Source organism: Nomia melanderi, chromosome 10, assembly GCF_051020985.1.
Source record: "Nomia melanderi isolate GNS246 chromosome 10, iyNomMela1, whole genome shotgun sequence".
NCBI classification, from domain to species: domain Eukaryota; kingdom Metazoa; phylum Arthropoda; class Insecta; order Hymenoptera; family Halictidae; genus Nomia; species Nomia melanderi.
Genome location: NC_135008.1, coordinates 13,832,232 through 13,854,259, shown reverse-complemented (window position 1 = coordinate 13,854,259; position 22,028 = coordinate 13,832,232). Strand labels below are relative to the sequence as shown.

At 42.4% G+C, this 22,028-nt stretch overlaps 1 protein-coding gene across 10 annotated transcripts in view; it reads right to left on the bottom strand.

Moving 5' to 3' along the window:
* Positions 1-22,028, bottom strand: part of unc-13 — a 261,538-nt gene that overhangs the window by 98,848 nt on the left and 140,662 nt on the right. For all 10 annotated transcript variants that reach the window (XM_076371394.1, XM_076371403.1, XM_076371395.1 and 7 more), the window contains one exon: positions 15,539-21,775. In XM_076371394.1, coding sequence (XP_076227509.1) covers positions 15,539-21,022 — 5,484 coding nt within the window. In that variant the 5' untranslated portion in view covers positions 21,023-21,775. The remainder of the gene's footprint in view (positions 1-15,538; positions 21,776-22,028) is intronic.

The following is a 22,028-nucleotide window of genomic DNA, read 5'->3' as shown; positions in this document are numbered from 1 at the left end:
ACGCAAGGGATTAAAAACGTGGAATGCGCTCCAAGCATTAGTTGTATACAATATTTCTGTAAATCGTTGACAATCAGACAATGTGGTGAAGTAAATGGTTAGTTTAGGGCTAAATGACGCCATAATGGTCGCGTGTTCGAGTCATATCCTTTCGCAGTGTTCACATGTCAGGTAATGACGCACGTATCGATTTATGGCCTCTGCAATAATTATTGAATACGGCACTCTTCGATGAATCGTGATTATGCGTTATCGATAGTTAATTAGTTTCTCATACTTTATCGAAAATTTTCGCAGAACCCGCTGTTATACTTATTTTGATGACCAAGGTGCGGATTTTTATGAAAGTTCTCATTTTCATTGACTCGTGAAGAGTCAACATCACACAGAAATGGATTAATAATTAGGACACCAATCAAGGATTTCATTTAATCATAAATAAAATGAAATCCTGACACGTATATTCTTTAGAGTTCTCATTTAATTATATACGTAGTGAAATCCGCAGTTCATTGACGATCTAATAATTGATCTTACTTTGTACGAAGATTCGAGTTAATTTTATTCCTTTACGCTGCTGAAAATATTTATTGAATTATTCTCATACAGATATAATGTTGAGAATAAAATAAAATTTCGTTGCAACTTTGTAACTTTAGAATATAAATAGACTCTACACTTTTAGGAAATAATAAATCACAAATAATATTTTCTGGCATTAATGATAAAACATATTTAATATTTGAATGGTACAATAAATATTATCAGTGGGGCGTGTAATGAAAGAGGAAGTATCGTCCTGGCGAAATTCATAAAATATTGTATACCACTACAATAATCACGTGTTTAGTCTCGTAATTGTGTTTCTTCTTCTACATTTTGCTATTGGAACCTTACCCCTAATAAGCTTAATGCTACCCGTTACCGGGTAGTTTTAGAATTCGATGAATTTCAGCGTTACAAGCTAGACAGAAGTTCGTTTATAAAAAAAATCGCCGAAAAAGTGGGGGCTGCTAGCAGCTGGTGTAAGGTGTAAAGTGATCTTTGAAATTTGTGCCGTATTAGCGACTCCCTTAAAGAATCATTACTACTACCGGCCGTGTGAAAGATCGTCCATATTTTATCGGTACCAAGAAATCTTTCCAATCCTGCTCCATATTTATCCCTCTTACAGCGAAATCTTTCCACAATAAACGAAATTAAACAAAAATGGAATCTTCCGTTGAAAATACATCATCAGAATTTTTCCATTACATTAAAACGAGATTTACGGACATTTACCGCACAGTTTATTTGATCGCTTTTAGAGAAATTGATCATTTAGGTCGTAGACATTCGAGGTTTAAAAGTAGACAATTAGTAATCAATATTTGCGTATCTACATCAATTAAAATTGATAAAAAAATTTATCAAATAATATTTATAAAAGTCAATATGAACTAAAAATTGGCTCGTTTCGTAAATCTAGTATGAGGAGACGACAAAATTATTGCACGTCGGCCTTATCATTCCATTTGCCTCATGAAGGTGTGTATACATTATCTGAGAATACTTCATAAAAATGGTACTTTTGTTCGAAAAGTGGTACAATAAATAGCTCGTAGATGTGAAATGTCTTTCTCAGCTCGGTGTAGGTTGTATAAAAGTTACCATCAAAAAGCGTACTACAAAATTGTACAAGAATTTCTCAAATGGTGCTCGATAGAAAAGTACACTTTGTGTAAAATCGAAAATTTCCGGGTATCAATCGCGGTTTCGCGAACAGTTACCGTAAGATCCAAATAATAGCTAGAAATATGTATAGTTCGACCGATCGAGATTGGCACCGCGATGAGCACGCGCAACAAATCATTTATGCGATTTCGAAACCCGCATCGAGTCATGATACGCCAATTAAATTTGACTGATTTAAAAGTTCCTTCGTTTTCCAATTTATTTTGATAAGCTCGTTTGTTCAATTTCACCGTCTCGTTGTGGTGTCAGACTCGGTCGACAAGACTACACGTAGAAAAGCTTCAACTTCGCGTTCACTACAAAAGATGCCCGTTTCCACGGTGAAAAAGTACAATGGTAGAAAAACTACCCACTTACAAATCTAATTCACGTTCGTTTTCGCCGCGTGATTTTCGTTCGTTTCGCCCGCCACAAGAATGTCCACTCAATTTCCGAGATAATGGCGGAATGGGAAGATCGAAGCTTCCCGTGGCGCACGATGTATGTAGGTCGCGGGGTGCAATAATTTCGCACGTCGCCGACTGCGAGCAGCCACGTGTTGTTCCCGTGATGAATGCTCCAAGTTAAATGTACTCTTTAGGTAGACGAGGGTCACGACCGAATATTTAATAGGATTAACGCTTTGCACTCCGAACACCATTGTGCTATTGCAACTCGTTGCAATCGTTTCAACGGATATCGCATCGTTACAAAGAGCAAATATGCGTAATGAAAATTATTGGGAGGTGTGAAAGCTGATATTTAGGTATAATAAATAGTAAATTGTGTCTGTAAGCGCAAAGTTATTACGGAAATGTAAAAATAAAACATTAAAGAGTAAATCATGAAAGAAAGATACTCAAATGGTTGTGAAAGCGTTAGGATATTATTTCGAAGAAACCAGCGAGAGTTGGTGAATTGTTGATCGACGTTTTCCTCTCATATTTAAAATAATGGAAAGATTGTCAGCGTGTGCGACGAATAACGAGCGCGTTAATGTTTCGACAAACTAATTAAATTGTTATTATCGTATGAACAATCATCGAGTGGTCAGGGCTAAACGTGATTTCGCGGGGGTATCGGTGGAAATCGTGGGGAGAGGCAGATTTTATCGCGGGACAACGTATTACTGCAGCGCGACTGGAATAAAACTCGTGGAGTATTTATTGGCGTCGGTGTTGCAACAGATGGCCAAAACTCTCGCCAATGAAAATATGTCATGACACACCGTTTGCATATTTTTTTTTGGCTTTAAATTATGGAAATGCGATTTTGTTAAAGGTAGCGTATTACAAGAAAAAAGCGTAAAATTTGCTCGTGACATTAATAGTGATATAAACGATTAAATTTCGACGAGAAAGATTTCGCTGTTCGAAGGTGTAACCTGGTTTTGAGTAAATCCAATATGGCGACGCGGTATTTCCGCCATAAAAGTGCATCGCTCCGCTTACGTTACGTGATTATAAGGACTGGGTGCAATTTTGTTGTCGTTTCATTCGCAGGCGATTTATTTTCTACTTTTTAAGTAGAGCTTAAATGTAAGGAAGAAATTTCAGTATTCATTGCGAGCACGTAACATCGTAAACGAATTCGGGAAATCCTTGTATGACTCTAGAATTTGAAAGAAGCATCAAATCCAAGAGAGCGTCACAAAAATAGACAAATCGATACGTATTAATTTTTACAAAGGTTTTCCAGGGAAGAGTATCATAGAAATAAAGATATAATATTCGATAATAATAAGAGAGAAAAAATTACACAATATTTCATACACTTCTATTCAAAAACTGCATCTTTAAAAAACCCCAAATTTCTCCATACCAATCCCGAAAATACAAAGAGCAATAAACCATTTTTTCAACTATTCTAAATAAAGTACCACGCTCTTAATATTACGTGCACATGAAATTAAATTTAAAAAACGAAACAATTTACACATCTTACAAGTTCGTCCGAATCGTGCAAGAAAGAAAAGGATTTTCATAAAATGGGTATTGCTAGAGTAAGCCGTAGCGATTCTAAATGGCGGGAGCACCGTGGAGCAGTGGAAATAAAGGAAACTTGAACCAAACTGGCGCCATTATTTTCACGCGACCGGTGCGGAACGACAACGATAAACACCTACATAGTACTCCGTTCCCCGAAAAGCAACTGGACACAACCATAGCGTCGCGGTCGATGAAGCAACATCGGCCTTTCTCACTCTATCCCCGCGGCCGGAATTCCTGGGCCTTGGCTTTTCAGCCGGGAAACACCCTTCCGGCATCGCGGGCTCGCGAGATGTCAGCTTTCTCGACCTCCCGACGATGAACACCTGCCACGCGTATTTTCCCGGTTATCACACGAAAGCTTCTTACCTTACTATACTCTCTGTCCCCATTCCGGTAAACACGGCTAAACGATCTTTTTGTTCGTTATAGTATTAATTGACACAAAACTACCGCGTAGGCTATAGTACCGTTATAATACGTGTTATACATATATATACTTTTCGTGTGTATGCGTGAACGAGAGCTTGCCGTGTATGTTTCTTGCGAATGTGTATCCCTGTATATGTTCCTATATAGTATGTATATATAAGAGTAGGTGCGGGTGAGTAGCGTCCGTGAGAACGACTCGCAACCGGGAACGGACAAACGGATTTGGTTAATTCGTTATAGCGATTATCAATCGCTCGCGGCATCTGATATCTCGCAAAAGAGGTGAAGTTGTAAGCTACAGGTGTATCGATTGGAACAGAGTTGCCCTATAATATTGTATTAGCTTTACGACGAAAATTTGAAACTGAATTTAATAAATCTATGTATTATTTATTTCGTTTAAATATAAATTAAATATTACTTTGCTATTATCAATCGTTAACCTTTTGAGTAAACGTGGAGAATAAATCATTAACGATGAAGTAGTTGTGTTAGTCATAATTGAGAAATAAATCATAAAACAAGAGGTTAACATTAGAACTACTAGAGCGGTCAAATCAACTTTGTTCTATTCTATAACATTTTAATTTGTGCATTACTAAATCGAATTATTCGTTCATTTTTTTGAGAAACGCCTATACTTTTCCAATGATTGTAAAGGAAAGTATCAGGAATGGGTCATTTTCACCTGTTTAGCAGTTTTAGTGCTAATGTTCCTTTTAAAGGTGGCGCGCGAAGCTGGAAACCTTCGCTAGCGGAAGGAATGATTTGTTTATGTTATATTTATTGTATTGATAGGTTGTATTCATTTTTACAAAATTAAGAAGTTTGGAGATTGTACTTTCATTACTCAGCGGAGTAGTGACATTGAAGGTTGGTATCGAGTTAAAGTAGTATCTCTTTGATGAAGTGTTTCTACTTGCTTAGAGTTTTCGATCAATATTTCAATGTCAAATGAGTTATTAACATAAGGAGACTAAAATCCTTGCATCTATTACTTTATTATAAATATGAAAGTATATAATAAAGCATTAGGAGATGAATTATTAAGAAAATTTGAATATATTTTATAATAATAACATTATAAAATTTTAATATACTATTGGATATAATTAGTTGCAACTCACTGACGACTGATTTTACGACCACCCTGTAGAGAAGTTTTCAGAACACCTATATACGTCTCCGGATATCAGAGGGAGAATCTAAATATGGAGCATCGATATCGTGACAGACGGAATCAGGCAAAGCAGTACTCCTCTTGCCCCTGTTCTATTCCGCTAGCCAATCTTCCAGCTCAGTACGGTGCATATTATTTCAATGACTTACCGTACTTGGGATTTAGAATCTTCGCGTACGAGTGGTAATAATTATTCGAGTACTATGCATGCTGCACTGGTATTCCTACCAATTCGTTGCGCAAGCAGTGATATGTTTTAATTACTTGATTCTAGATACCGGTCAAGATTCACACTTCTAATGAAATACGAAGTTCTATATTACTCTATATTTCGTTAATAAATTTATTTTGGAAAAGAATATTCATTTGATGCTTCAAATAATAAAACTTCTCGTTCCATATACGACGATATTTTTATGAATAATGTCTTTAATAGATGTTCACTACAGCAGTACTTATAACACAAGAAAATCCCAATTCCTCTGCAAAGTATTTCGAATATTTTCTGATTAAATTTAACTACAAATTAAGTTTGTAAATTTGATTTACCTTCTCCTATAGCCCACAACTTCAATTTACTCGAACGTTTGACCTACCCACCCTATCTTCTCGTTTCAAAGAAAGCTCGGCAGTAAGGTGCAGTTCTGAAGAAAGTTTAAAATTAATCTTTATCCCGGTTTGCAATTGTGTCCGTTCACGTCGCGAGAGTGCTCCCGTGCGCTCCCACCTGAGAGACGACATTCTGTTAGTGTCCCGCGAGACAAGACATTATTTCTCCTTTAACGAACGCGAGCCGGCTCGGAATATTTCGAGCGATGCGGACGTAGTCTCCCTATTTCATTGATTCCCGGGAAGGCATCTCTTTTGAAGAGATGGCCGCGAAAAATCTGCATAATGACGCCACGCGACGCCACGGATTGGAGGGTTCGAATGAAATTCTCCGTGTAGATCGCGAGGGTCCTGGACCGGAAGTGTATTCGAGTATTTCCGAAAACACTCGTATCGTTGAACGATACTCGTATATTCCTAATATATCCTACCCAGACGAAACCCTCTCTCATTAGACACTTTAACGACCGTACGTTCAACGTTAGTATTTTCGTATACTGCTGGCACTGTCATAGTTGTCCATATTAGAATGATAACATATACATCAAGAGAATTACAAATACTATGCCGTTATTTGAATTTCACAATTCAATCTCATCAGTTTTCGTCAGAATAAAAACTGTCGTTCCAATGGCTAAACTACTGACAGAGCGAATTTACAGCCTCCAGGTTGAGAATCGCTGACCAGCGAAGTTACTTGTAAACGATGACGGCCGTGAAAGTGTTAACTTCAGGATTTTTTTTCGCTTTACTTTCTCTTTGAGAGTCATTTTTATTAGCCACATGGCAGTCTAGCGAGACGCTGAACGTCATTTCGGTAGACAAGAAGTTTGCAATGCATTTGATGCATCGGTATTAATTTTTAGTTCACGCGGGGTGTCGAAGACTCCCGAATCTCGGGCGAATTTGTCGTATCGTTCGACGATGCACGAGGCTTCGGTGGGTTTGTGGTTAATTCGTGTCCACGTTTGGACGAGATAGACGGCTAAAAATGTGTTAGACGCAACGACACCATTGCAATATACATGTACAATAACCAATGACCGTTTATAATCGTACAATATACACACACACACAGCTTTTTACGTTTCCCGTCCGCGAGCCTGTTAGCCTTCGCTTCTTGCCTACATTCGTTCATTAGGTATTTTTTTCTTAATTCGTTTCGTATAAAAGTGAGAAATGGTACACAATTGGTCTGGGCGGCTGTTCGGTTGGCCCCGTTTTGAGGCGTCAGAGGATGATGGTCGCGTCCCCCCCGCTCGCCGGAAACGAACCAGCTCCCTTTCGGACGTCTCGTTGCGAATAATTCAGTAGAAGCGTGATTGATTTACATCTCGACAGCAGTCCTCGGAGAATGGAGTGACACGGGTTCCTCGAGGGATGCGGGACATCAGGAAACGAGTTTGAGAATGTGACTTTAATTCCTCCGTTCACTTAAAATTTATTTAAAGCTTCGTTGTCATGTTTGAATCTTGAATTATTTGATTTCTTAATTACCTTTTTATCTTCAATTCGATTTCTGCTCTTGTTTTCTGTGCACACAATGACGTAAGTTTCCTGAGTGAATCGAGGATATTAAAAAAATGAACGTACATGACAGTGTTTTCTCATTCAATTCTTCTTATCGAATTCAAATTATTCATTGTTGCTCATAAGACACGAATGTCTAATTTGTAGACTTTCAGTTTTCGTTACTTTAACTGTTTTATGTCACATAGGTGGCAGACGTCTTCGTTGAATTTTATGTAAATAGACTTCATATTTATTTAAAATTAACTACGTTCATTACTCTTTGTCCTCTTTTGTATGTTTTTCTAACGTAATCAATTTTTTCTGTATAAAAAGAAACCGATCAAAGTTCCAATAAAAGAGAAATTCTCAAAGCTGTATGTGCATTATATTTTACATTAAAGATTCTTGTGGGAGAAGCTCTATAGCACTCGAGAACATTCTGTTCACTAATTAAATAGCTCGTTATTAAATGAACACCAATTAAAGTGGCGTCTAAACTCCTTCAGAATAGGTTAAGAAGCACAGTATGTACAGTGTAGTTGTCGGTTTAACGTTCACCGAAGAGATGCTTATACTGTACTTGAAGTTCGATTTATAATATAAAATATTAATAACACATAAAATGGAATATTCAGTGTAATAAAATTTAATACTGAAGAGAAACGAATAATACCAGTAATGATGATGGCAAAGTATCGAAGTAAATTATATCAAATAAGAAGAATATTTTATACTGCAATATTCAACGCAACTACCTCAGTTACAAATTCATTTCCCTTGCCGAATAAAATTATTCAACGGTTCGTATAAATGGCTGTGAACATTATATGTTATCGTGTTTCTGCAAGAGGTCGTTTCAGGTGTGACTCGATTATTCGTCCCATCGAATTTCTCGAAATGCAACATATTATTGCTGGCATTCTCGCTATAACAAGAGGCAACTGGAAAGTTTCTTCTCGCGACGAAAGTCTTTTCTATGACTCGTACGTGTCGCTGCATAAAACCTACGCCCGAATGTAGCAATCTCATTGAATTCGACGGTGGAACGGGGATCGTTATGAGCCCCGCGAAATCGCGAACCATTCACGGTATTCTCTGGAGGCGAGCCAGTTGCCGTAAAAAAGTTTTTAAGAACCCATACAGTACGCAGCTCAATTTCCACGACGTTTACCATTGCGTCCTCTAAACTTCTCCGTGTCGAGTAAAATTTTATGTAATTTCATCACTCCCGTGTCACTTTTATTCGATTTAATTTCACTGTCTCTGTATCAATTTAATTTAGTTTAATTTCATTGCTGCTATTTCAATTTTACTCTTCCAATAACTTTACTTCATATTTCATATTCATTATCCTGCACCATCGACTAGTCACAGCGATTAAGATTCCTCGAATATTCATAAAATTTTAATATACAAAATACTCATTATAAACAATTGTTTAGTTGACTATGTAATTTTACTTCTTCCGTAACTATTCCATATTCGCCTTTTAACTGGCCTATATCAATATACATAACTAAGTCATTTATATATAACAGAATCTCAAATCTTCCTTTTTCCTTTTAACCAAACCGTCATAATATCTTCACTGCCGTTCTGTTTCTTTTTATTTTCAAAGCCTCTGTTCCATAGCAACGTTATTCCTTAAATTAACTATAATTATAATACTAATTTTCAGCGTCCTCCCACATTCTCAATTTCTTCGTTTCGCAACAAAATTATCAGAATTCTTGCTTCTGTGCAATTCGGAATAATCAAATCCGCCAAAAGGGAGTCGTTCTCGTCGGCCACGTGGAGGACACGAGCCATCCGGAGCCACCTACGACCCGCTACGACCTGCTGACCCCCGAGCGACCCTCTGAAAAAACGAGTGCCACGACAAATCTACCGACCTTTTGCTGTTATTGACATCGCCGGTGGCGCGCGGCCCGAACGTCAGAGCTGCCCGGCACGTTCCGCCAATTACGAGAAGAATCGATCGGCCGACCGAGCCTGATACGTGCCCCGGGCCCGACCAATTAAGTGAAACGCGCACCCTCGTTCCCTGGCCAGACCCGGGCTGTTCCACGGTTCCGCGATCGTGTCGTTAGCCCGGAACCCGTTTCCCGGATTGCGAGCAGGTAGAACCCCGTATCCCCCTAAATACACTAACAACACCGATGTACACAGGATAATTAATTGCTAGTCTATATTTTAGAGTATTATACGCCTGCGAAGTCTTTAGATACGGAAGCATATACTTTGGACGTGTGTACGACACGACTGTGGTTTGTCTGTGGTTCGAGATGTGTGTGTCGTGTCTGTTTGCCGTGTACAGCCATGTTTCTTTCCTGCAACGTAGCTTAGGAAGCCTACCGATGTAGTATTATTAGCCTTAGACCTTTTGTTGAATCGTTTAGGAAGTTCTTTTGGAAGTTCTGCTATTTGAGACTCATTGCGGAATGCGATGAGATTCTTGTTACGATTCCGATAAGAGGATGAAGCAAAATGGCGATGGATGTTTTGAGTACCATTTGGAATAGGGAAATTCATGTTAACTCGAGACATTCTGCGTTTGTTTATTCTTGTGTATTTAGATTTGTATAAAATGTGTTTAGCTAGTTCAGTGACTAGAATGCAATTCTGTTTACAAAATTGGTTTTGTGTTTGGCATTGGGGAATATTATAGTTGAACTTCTATTTGTTCAAGTTCTTTGGCATTCTCCTTATATTTCAGTTTTCCTATTGTTGATAGAGACGGTTAATGTTCTGACTGCTACACGAATCTTGTAATATAATCGCTGATAACATTTTCTGTTTTTTAAAAGTTACCTGAAATATCCTATACGAAGTTACCATTTCAAATGCACCCAAAAATCGTCATTTTTCATTATCCTTCTTTCGCGTAGTACAACGTTTAAATGTTACTATGAATTTTCATAGCTCGATGTAATAGCACGTAATGCATTTTATAAAATAACCTACGTTTGAATTAGTGTTTCACTGAACCACGAGAAACTTCCCCGCAAAATTTAGTATTTAGAATGTACGACGAATCGTTGCTCGATATACTTTAGCACAGCGCGGAGTATCACGAAAGGAACGCGATTAATCGTAATACAATGAAACAGAAATTCGTATGGCTTGTATCGTAAGTACTTGTTCTCTCGTGTGCTCGCACGTGTCCGTATGTATGTATTTATGTATGCTTTTGTGTGTGTGTGTGTGTGTGTGTGTGTGTGTTTGCGCCCGATGGCGTATCCGTTCGATTACGGAACTATTGCGGACATATCATGTTATGCCGAACGGTTATCGGTACCCGGAACGCGATCGATCGTTTCGAGATTACGAAATGGTATGCACGTTCGTGGACGAGTACGAGGAAAATCTTAGTACGCGAACTACTCTGCGTATTTGCGACGATGCGATGTCGCGCGTGCAAATCCTGGTACGCCTCCTGCTACGTGGGGTCGGTTTCTGTACGGTTGATAAGTTCGGGGGCATTGTCAATTGGGTAACGAAGATTCATAGCGAACGGAACACGCGTACCAATCCTTCCAACCTGTTGTGCGAGGTTAACGACTTGACTTACGTGTCACTTCGGATAATATCGCTTTTCGTGAGTCGTTCATCTGGAAACTTGCGCGTTTAATTGAATTGCATCTGATAATTTCATGCGAGTTATTTTTGTAGATCCTGGTAATTGACTGGTTAACTAATTTGTTAATAAAATTCCATTCGATTAGATTCTTTGAAGTTAGATGTTTATTTGTTGAATGTGACGTTATTGAATTTTATTATGCAATACTGGTTGTGTTATTTTAAAACTAAGTTTTTACATAAATGTACTTAATTTTTTATTTTTGAACTGAAAATTTAATTTTTTAGGATTATCGATTTTTGATGAAGTAACTAGTGGACACGAAACTGCACTTAGTCGAAAGGATCATTATCTGAAATACAAGTTCGAGTGTTGAACAAATCAAATTTTTACTTAAAACAATGTATATAATTGACAAGGTTTTAGAAGGAACCTCGGTGCTAGTAAAATAACTGAAAATCAATACTGTAAGAGGGCTTACAGTTGGAGGAACATGTTTAGGACTCCAGGATTGCATACGCGACTCGCCCCGCCTAGTTTACCTCCCTGGAATTAATCTCTATCATACTATCAGCCTATATAGAGTGAACTAGTTACGAATAGGTACTACAAGATGCACGACAACAAACTTTAGCCTCATCGTTCTCCGTTGTTCGAGTAACTCCGTCGAAATCTACTTGCAGCTGTCGGAAGAAAATCAAATAATATCATCCTCGATTAACGAATCGTCGATTAAACGGTGTGTACCGCGGGAATCTTCTTCGCCTTGCTCACTAAATCAATCGCGAGACAAATATCTATCATCGCCAAATCGTTTTAGGCCGAAAATTTCTCCTATTCCTCCCCTATTTCATGGAATATGAAGTGGAAGCGAGCGTTTCTTGCGAGAACAATATTGTCCATGAAACACCCAGCCACGCGATTCCCGTTTGTTATCGACTTTCGCGTTTTCACGTCTTCTCGCAATATATTACGTTCTAATATACGGAGAACACGTGACGCCGACCGTGGTCTCACCTTTCCGCAGGACACATTTCATGGCGGAACGGATCCGTTGAAACCGTTCCGCTTTCCTCACGCAACTATGCTGCGTAATTGGTTCGCGTTTAATTTTCTAGTCGCACTTTTTTTTTGTTTCTGTTCTGTTCTTGCACGCAAGACATCCTCACTTATCCAGGAAGAAAAGAGTATTACAAATTGACATTATCCTGCAGACATTTTCTTTCCGTCAGCACTTCTCATCTTTAAAAATTCACAAAAACCTATGAACATCTTTTCCCTTCCTTTCTAAAATGAGAACGCTGACAATGCTGAAAATCCTTGAATATCAAAAAGGTTCGGTACAAAGGTGTAATAAGTTTCAGTGTTCAATATTCCTGTTCCATAGCGTATGCCCCTAGATTACATATGGCCGCTGAACCCACTTCCGCCATTTTGTTTCTCCACGTTTCGCGAGCGTAATCTCGGAAGGGATTATTTTCGATGTGCACGATGAACGAGATTTTCCTCAACCGTGCCTGCGCGATTTGTTTCCCTTTTCTTCGCATTATCCTACTTTGCTCTTCTCACTCGTAGCTGTAGAGAGGCTTTAGGTAAGGTCGCTCGGTTTGTGCGTTCTCGTAAAGGGTGGGCAAACCTTTTTGCAAAGAGATGTTACATGTTTGTAGGCTTTGCTAGCCTAGAAAGTACAGTTTATATTGTTACTTACATAGTGATGTACGAAAGCATTCATACAATAAGAACCTGATAAATCTAATTGCAATACGTAAATAAATAATTTTAGTTCAACGAATATTGTTTCATATACTACGTAAATAAATATAAGGATTCTATTTCGTAATTTATTAATTCATTTAAATAGAAGCTCACGATATTGTAGATATAGAACAAGGACTTCTGTATACAATTATTTTCGTTATAAATGAAATTTCCTATCCTGTGATTATGTTATTATGAGTGTCTATTGAAATTGAATATTAGTTTCGGTGTTATACAAAATTAATTGAAGTAAAATTCTTCATTTATCTATTACAACTGCCATTTTCGTAATCTTCTCACTGTACAAATACTTGTATGCGTCACTGTAGATAATTATCAAACAAGAAACGTGTCTGTTTTACCGAGACGAATGAAATTATTCTTGATTCACTGATTGTAGAGTTTGCCAACCCTTGTCCCAACAATCCGAGTGAGTGAATAATTCGGAAGAGATAGAGATTAAATTAGTTCTCGAGTCTTAATTGTTATGATGGATCAGTGGTGTGCGATTCAAAGCGAAATATGGAATCAGTTTCCTCTTACGTCTACGTTCAATAATTAACTACGATTATGCTAATTAGATCAACTCCCCTGGCTTAACGAGACCCTCTGTCAAATTTCCATATTCATATATATTCATACGAATTAGTTTCAACTAATAGTGCCTAACGCGCTGGAGCGTGTCAAGTCTACCATAATTTTCAGCAGGAAAACTACGAAGTAAACGTAAATCACTGTTCAACCCTCGGGGTACTGTGTTACTTTAGATCCACGTCTTCGAGAACTACGTCATGCAATAAATGCATATCAAACATACTTACGTTATGCAAGTAATCCACAAAATAAACATTTTCTGTACTTATATTTTACTTAATTTATTCATGTTTCTTTGTTTACTTATATCTTGTCGAAAATGCAATATATATTTAAAAATATCAATCATTACAGATAAAAGAATCATATAAATGATAAATTAAAGAAAAAAAGCTGCATGTGTTAAATATCAGCCGTCAAAAAGGTTCTGCGGAATCGTTAAGCAGTTAGAACTTCCAGGATTAATTAACTATTTCTCCGTGAAAATCTGTGAAAGACCAGCGTTTCCCGGCTGTCACTGGAAAACATTAATTGACGAAATAATACTACTCCCCGTGAATGAATTTCTCTCAGACCGCGCAGGCACGCGGTTCTCCCGATAATACTACCTTTAAAGCGTATCGATTATTAAAGCACCATCTAAGTAGTTCTAGGATCTATGAATTAAACAAGCCTCGTTTACTTTGCCGACGATGTCCAATGGTTTCCGCCGACACGGATATTCATCCCTTACCGGTCTCTCGAAATCGATCGTCGCCGATCGCGACTACCGACTGGTGCTTAATCGTGCGTCTTCGGTTTTCGACCCCCCACCCACACCCAGACCCCCAACGCCCCTCCATCACTAACCGTCTACGAGTATATTGCTTGGCCAAGCGTCAGCGACGCTGCACTTGTTGAATTGACTAGTATATACCAACTGTTATACGTGTTCCGAGTTCTCGATCGGTCCGATGCGCGTCCGTCTGGCGTTGCGTCGTCACAACGGCGACGCGAATCCGCCCAGCAAAGCTTCACTTCCGTTCCCATCTCTGTAACCTTAGTATTGACTTGGATGCACGTGCCACGCGCCGGCACAGGACTTAGACCTTACACGGTATATGTAATGTATGTATGTATTTACGCTTAAATTCGTAGTTTTTCATTTTCGTTTCCCTTCCTCCTCTCACTCGTTTTTTTTTCACCATTTACAGTTCGCTCGCGTAGAGCGTACTCGTTACTCGACGGCGGCAACGAATCGAAGGCTCACCGAAAATTGGGCAGCCAATGCGCTAAATCAATCCAGTACGCTGTTGATTAATTGATCGTGGAGCATTTTACTGGAAGACGAACGGTGCGAGCGTTCGGCGATGGATTTATGGACGATTTCGTTGGTTTGTAGGATTCTAAGTGGACTTTCTGCGCAGTTCTTTACGTATGTGTGAAAGTTTGGCCGGGATTGCGGCTCTCTTCGGTTTTCGTGAACTCGCATCGTTCGTCTTCGTAGTTTTTATGTAGATTCTTAATATCAGGGACGTGAGATCAGGATAGCTTCCATAGAGGTTGCAATTTGAAAAAATTTTTTTGTCGGAAGCATTAACATGCTATGTTTGTTGCGAGAGTTTCTTAAGAATGTATATATTTGGACGAAACCCTGTTTTGTTAAGGCCGTCACTAAATATGAAAGATTACACACAGAATACGATTTCAATGAAATTTGATGGAGTGATAAAATTATACTTACGAAATTATGCAATTTTTCTTGAATCACTCATTTGATTGATCATTCATAAAATAGTTTCACGGTAAAAGCAAAAAGTTGCTTACCCATCAACCATTCATGAATCATAAATAACCAAAAGTGAAAAAGTATGTGTATACATTGGCATTAAATTAAACAGATTTACATCGTAATTAAACAGTGAAACATAACTATCAACCTTTACAGAAGATTCTGAATGAGCGTCTCCAACATTTTACAAACACCCTGTACACAAAGAGAGAGAGACAGCATAACTAACATCTCGAGAAACTATCAGTAGAAGTCAGTCGGAAGCGCGATGAACAATTGAATTCATCGAAGGAAAATCAGTCTCGTCCAAGCGGTCGGACCTACTACGATTTAATCCAACCTCCGAATCTCGAGTACGCCTTACAAAGGTTTTCGTGTCCTCACTTAATCATGATACTCACTGCCGTGGGTCCCTGAGCGATAGCAGTCTCCTTAGAGGCCTCCTCGACCTCCTTGAGCTTCTCCTCGGCCTTGCGTTCCTTCAACGCCTTCAGTAGCTTCCACTTGGATCCAGGGGGGCCAGGGCTGACCTGGCCCTCCTTAAGCGTCGTGTCCGAGCTACCGCAGGACGAGGAGTCGATTTTGATTTTCGGCAGGCTCAAGGTCGCGGTAGTCGCCGTCTCGGCGCTACCAGCACCGTCGCGCTCGAGGCCTTCAAGGACAGTGCTTTCCGAATCCCATGCACCCGGGATGCTGACGGACACCTCGCTAGGTGGCACGCTAACGCTACCCTCACGAGACAGCGATTCCGATCCAGGGTGAATCTTCTCGCTGTGTCGCAGGGTCGAGCCGCTAGAACTCCTCCTAGACTGCTGTTCATCGAGATCCTTCGGCATCTCCTCCTCCTCCTCTTCCTCGTCCATTGATTGAACAGGACTATCAGGACCAGATGTCTCACCAGACGAGCCTTCTTCCACGGATGAAGGTGGCTTCTCCTTCCTAACTTCCTCCTCTTGCGCCCACGAATGATAATCCGTTACTCTAGCGAACACTTGCTCGATACTCTCGGCAGACTTTCGTTTCGGAATTGGTCTTTCGTCGCGATATCGGTCTCTCTCCTCGATACGACGGTCTTTCGAGATGGTTCCGTTCATTTTAACCGCTTTCATCTCCTCCCTTTCCTCTACGAGCTCCCTTGGTTTCACTGTAGCCTTCATTTTCAACTCTTTCAGCACGAACGACATTTTCTCCTTCACCGTATCGTCTGGCTTATAATGGTCTGCTTCTTCAGGTTCTTCGACCAGAACCTCTCCCATCTCTACCTCTATTTGCGATTGTCGCTCTAGTTCCTCCAGCTTCCTCAGCTCGTAACGGTACCATTCGTCTTCGGAGTCGATCGAGTCCTCGGTGCTTTGCCGTCTGGACGAGACTCTCGACGTGCTTCGATAGGAATGAGTGCTTCGGTTGTCCTCGTCCATTTCGCCAGGCCGGGATCCAGTCCAAGGAATTTCCAGGGATTGCTGGTGTCGCGGTAGGAACCGGTTCCCCGTTGGAAGACCTCTTGCGCTGGACGCGGACGGGCTACCTTCCGATGGCGGAGCTTCTTCAGATATGCTCGTCACTAGTTCCGGCAGCCTGGTGCTGCTCGATTTCTCGCTCTTCTCGCTTTTCTCCGACATATCTTCTGGGTACTCGAAGCTCGTCTCCAACGTTTGGACGGTTCCCTCTTCGGACTTCTTGTCGTTACCGGAGTCCTCGCTGACCGGCTGCTCGTCGGACACCGTGGACGATTGTCTTTGTCTGTACTTGCCTAACGCTCTGGACACTGCAAATTCCATACTTGCACCACCCATCAAGGTCACTGGTGGAAGTTTAGGTGCTTTCTCATTTGGAGCTTCGTCAGAGCTACCTGTCGACTTCTTGATGTCACCAACCGTTTGGAAAATAGAGGATCCTCCTGAACCGGATCCTGTGCTTTTGCCAGATGTTTCTTCCTCGAAACCACCTAGTTGATCGACATCATGATCTATTTCCTTCCGTTGATCCTTCTCTTTGCTCCAGACATCTTGAATAGCTTGTTGCTGCTGCAGTTGTTCCTGATGCTGTTGAATCTGCTGCTGCATCTGCTGTTGCATTTGCTGTTGCATTTGCTGCTGAAGAGCCTGCTGTTGCATCTGCTGCTGAAGAGCCTGCTGCTGCATCTGTTGTTGGAGAACTTGTTGTTGTAGTTGTTGTTGTTGCTGTTGCTGTTGTAGATAATCCTTCTGTTGAGGCGGTAGCTGCGTCGTCGGTTGCTGCTGCTGTGGAATCGGCTGCGATACTGGCTTCCGCTTCGTGCTTGCCGTCTTCACTTTCGCGAAGAACGGCTGCTCCTGGTTTGCGTCGGACATCACGCTGTCTTCGTCTTCCGATAGGCCACTTTGCCTACCGCTGCTCCACTCAGTCTCCGATTGCTCAGGGTCTGACAAGGATTGGGACTGATGGCTCCTTCTCTTCGCCTTCTGTAAGATACCTGACACTGTTGAGACTAACGTGTGCTTTTTCTTCTTCCTAGTTGTTTGACCCCTGCCGCGACCCCTGGTGGTAGTTACTTCTGCGGGAAGTCGTTGTGGTTGCTCCTGGGGACCGTCTAAGTCCTCTCTTCTCACTCCACCTGGTAAAGAGTGACTTCTATGTCGTTTGCTCAGGTGCAAGTCCGGCAACCAGTTGCTCATTGAGCTCATCGCGTTCTTCAGGGACGATCCCCTTCGGATCTTTTTCGTGGCCTTCGCGTTGTCCACCTCGTGATCCTTCAAATTCGACGCGATGCTTATGTAGCCCGACTGCGAAACTATCACACTGGACGCGTCGTAGTATTCACTAGTTTGGTGCTGAGACTGATCCATCGTCGCTCTACCGGTGTCGTGGTCCTGAATGTACTGGTGCTCCCTCTGCCACTGTCTCTGATAGCCGTCTGTCAGTTGTGCGCTTTCTGTGCTGCTCAGTCTTTGACTGTATGGTTGGTACTGTTGCTGGTAGGCCTGCGGGTAGTTCTGGTTCGCGTAGGTATGGTGATAGGCCGGAGGTTGAGGGTACCTCCTGTCAGTATACGGACTTTGCGCGTAGCTACCATCGGACGTCAACGATCTGATACTAGAAGAGGTCGAGTCATGCGGTATCTGTTCCTCCATTGAGTTCAACCACGAGCTTTCATTCGTCTCTGTTCGTGGCAGGTTCGCGCTAGTCGGGTAGTAAGACAAAGCGTCCGTGATGTTTCCCGTAGGAAACATTGTGCGGTACATCGCGGCTTTGTAGCTTTCGTGATTCGCCATTCCGTCCGGATACTGGTTGCTCCTCGGTTTTCTCATGTGGACGGTACCGCCTGATTCCGTGTACTGCACTGTGCTGAAGCCGTCTTGGTAGCTATTAGTATACTGTTCCGTCACAGAGTCGGTATAATAAGCGGTGATCGTGGTTTTCGGCCCATAATTGCCGGAACCACTAGTGTACACGCTCGTAATAGCTTGTTGACGATTACTACCGGCCACGGAGTAAATTGCCGGCTGATCGGACTTGAATACGTAGTCCAGCGTGGTTCCAGGTGCTACTGTGTCATAGGTATGCTGTAGAGTCTGCTGACGAGTTCGCTTTTTAGGGCTCTGACAGGTGGTCGAAATAGGTGCTGGTGGTGGCACAAAACTGTAGTCTTCCTTAGTAGTTGGTGTCTTCATCGCAGAGTAGCTTGACAGGTGGTTCATAGCTACCGTATAAGAGTGACTGGTAACAGTAGCTGTAGCGTTAGCAAAAGCATCTCTGCCCTCAGGAGTGTCGTACAAAGGCTCCTGTGTGATCACCGAGGTAGTCGTCTCTGGTAGAGGTGGTATCGGACTGGCGGATCTAACTGCGGTGGTGCTTGGTATCAAGGTTGTCCTTGCATGATCCATCGAGTATGAGGTCAGCATCTTGGTGATCGAGCTCTTTGGTGAACTTGGGGATTTATCCAAGCTGCTCCATCCGCTCATCGATGAAAGTCCGGAATCGGACTTAGCTGCTACTATATTTACTGCGCTGCTAGGCTTGATAGTATGTTTAGGCGACACCCGCGGCGACTTGGGTGAATGCGGTGTTCGTGGACTTAAGCGACCTTGTTCTAAGGACACTAGTTTCTCGGCGTTTCTGAGGAACGTAGGACTCTGGGAACTCTTCGGTTCGGCTTCCCGTTGTTCGGATCCTGGCATCAGGAATGACTCCGCTGAATCCCTAGGAGCCGGTGGAGGCGGCGAACTGGGTGAGGGACTAGGAGGTGTTCTGCTCTCTTGGAACTCCAGGTTCAACCGTGCTGCGCTACCGAAATAGCCGTCTTGCCTGGTTCGAAGACTCTGCACGCTGTGGACGCTGTGGACGCTATGGACGCTGCCTGCGGACAAAGTCGGGGATGGAACTTTATCCGCGGTCGTGCTGTAAATAGTCGGCGAGGCACAGGTTACAGCGACGAAACTCTCAACCATTAAGTCTGTCAGCTCCTTGTTTTCCGCGTAGCCCTTAGCGAAGTTCCCTACATCGATAGACAACTGGATCACGGGTTCAGTAGCCTTTTCCCGTGCAGTAGTGGTGTAAGCGAGCCTAGGAGGTGTGTAGGTACTCGAAATAGAGTCCAAATTTGACCTGGATGTGGACGTCAGTCTGGGTGAGATTGATCTTGTGGTGAAGTCACCGTCGGTGGCTAAACCACTATCAGTACTAACTCTGGAGATCGATCTGCCAGTTGATCCAGGACTCTTAGAAAAGGTCCAGCTGTCGACGTCCGTTTCAGCGTAGATCTTTCTAAGCTGCTCATCTATACTGCTCGCCTCCTCGGCGAGTTTTACTTCGGCTTCGCTGCTATACTGCCTCTTAGGGGAGTCCATCAATCGGGTTTGGAGTTCGATAAGGTTCTGGGAATCCTGTTGCAACTTGTTGGTCAGCCTGTCCAGCTCGTGCAGCTTCTCCAAAGCCACTTGATCGATGGAACTGAGCCTAGATAGCTGTGCAAGATCTTGCTCGCTAACGCAGGGCGTGTTACCTCGGTAGCTCTTATAATCAGCCGCACTAAACACTTCCCCCTCGTCCTCGTCCTCCTCGTCCTTTTTATCCGTCACTGCTTCTGAGATCTTCTCCTCGGTCGGCTTGCTAACTAGTTCTTCGAGTTCCTTCTCCTTTGCCACAGTCTTCTCGAACATGCTCGCCTCCATATCCTTCTTCCCATTCACATCCTCATCCTCCGCTTCTTCCCAGATCATACCCAACTGCGACGTCGGCCTGGACGTGTCGCCGCAAATTAGATCTTCTCTGTAAGCGTTGTTCAAGCTTCTATAGAACGCCTCGTCTGGAATATTACTCTCTTCCGCGAGAGTCTCCAGAGTGTCCAAGTTCCTAACATTCCTGTGCATGTCGGTAACTACCGCGGCAGCTGTTGTGCTATCCTGCGTGAGTCCGTGCATCCTTGCGAGCTCCTGCTGCGTCAACTTCTCCCTCAGGGCGTTCGTGTCCTCGACCCCTAATCCGGCACCGATGCTCTTCGCGATCGCGTCCAATTCGCCCACCGTGGCTTGCTGACTGGCCAACGTTTGCTCCACGACGTTAACCTGTTGATGAGGACCGCCGCTGGTGTAGAATTCGATCAGCTGGCTGATCACTGTCTGCTGCTCGTATAAAAGTCCCTCCAGCTTCTCCAGCCTCTCCCACATCTTGATGTACTCCTGACTTAAAAGGTCCAGCGCTCTCCACGCGTATTTTAGCTCTGTTTCGAGTATGTTCAGCCTCGTTCCGAGTCTCTCCATGTAGTCACCGATCACGTAGTCGATGTTCGTCTCCGTGCCGGTGTTCGTGGTGGAGGTGGTGTTCGTATTATACGTCGGCATCACCGGCGAGTGAGCCCTGGGGCTGCTCGGGGCTGGCTCACCAAGCTTTGCCGAGTCCATTTTCATGAAGTTCTTCGCTAACAGATCACCGCGGCCTCTTGTATACGTTTGGATCAACGGCCTGGCCGAACTAATCTACCACGATCCGACCTGATTCGGGCTCCCGATGATCCCCGGTGTGGCTCATCGCGTGCATGCGTTATATCTCGGATGACAGCGGAGTTAGAATCTTCCCTGCGGTCCAAGGAGGAACATGCACGACGGCTGAACGTGTCTCGCGGATGCGTTCGACGCCCGGGAAATCGAACGCTCGGATGGAACGCGATCGACCACCATCTCCATGTCGACTGCCCTCTGTTATTTATGGACACCGCTCGCTCGCTTGCTCGTTCGCTTCCTCAATCTCTCTCTCCCTCTCTCTTGCAATCTTGCTCACTTCTCACATGTACTGTCGAACTATACACTTGTTTCTTGCGTTTGCTTTTTTTACTTTTGGGTTGTTCGTTCTTTTATTTTGGTTTTCTTGTTTTCTTCGGTTCCGTTCTTGCTACCCGTTCACTTTTTTTTTGGTATACTACAGGAGTAATATATTGTCAGTCACTGTGTCTATGTCCTCTCCCGATTGTTGAATATATACTTTGAACGCTTCTTGTTAGTTTTTGTTGTTTTTGTTGCTTCTCTCTACACACTACGGCCGCGTACTCAAAGTCTGATAGCCGGCGACCGCGATCTGGATGAATCGCTCGTGATCGCTCGACACTCGACGAATGGCACTTCCTAACCGGTCCCGTGTGTTCATGCCGCCGTCGCCGCCGCTTTCTGAAAAACAGGAGCACACGAATTGCGTGGCTTAGTACGAGGGGAGTCTCGTACCGAGTCATCGCTGACACAGTTTCCATTGTTGTAGATTTATAATATTCTGTTGGTGTTTGTTTGTACGCATATGTGTGGGTATTTGTGTTTCATAGACGCAAAGACTTCCTCAGAAAGATTTATTATTTAATCTGTGAAACATAGGATTTGATTGGACCAAAATCGAATCAACCTTTTCGTTCAAAGTTGTACCGCTAAC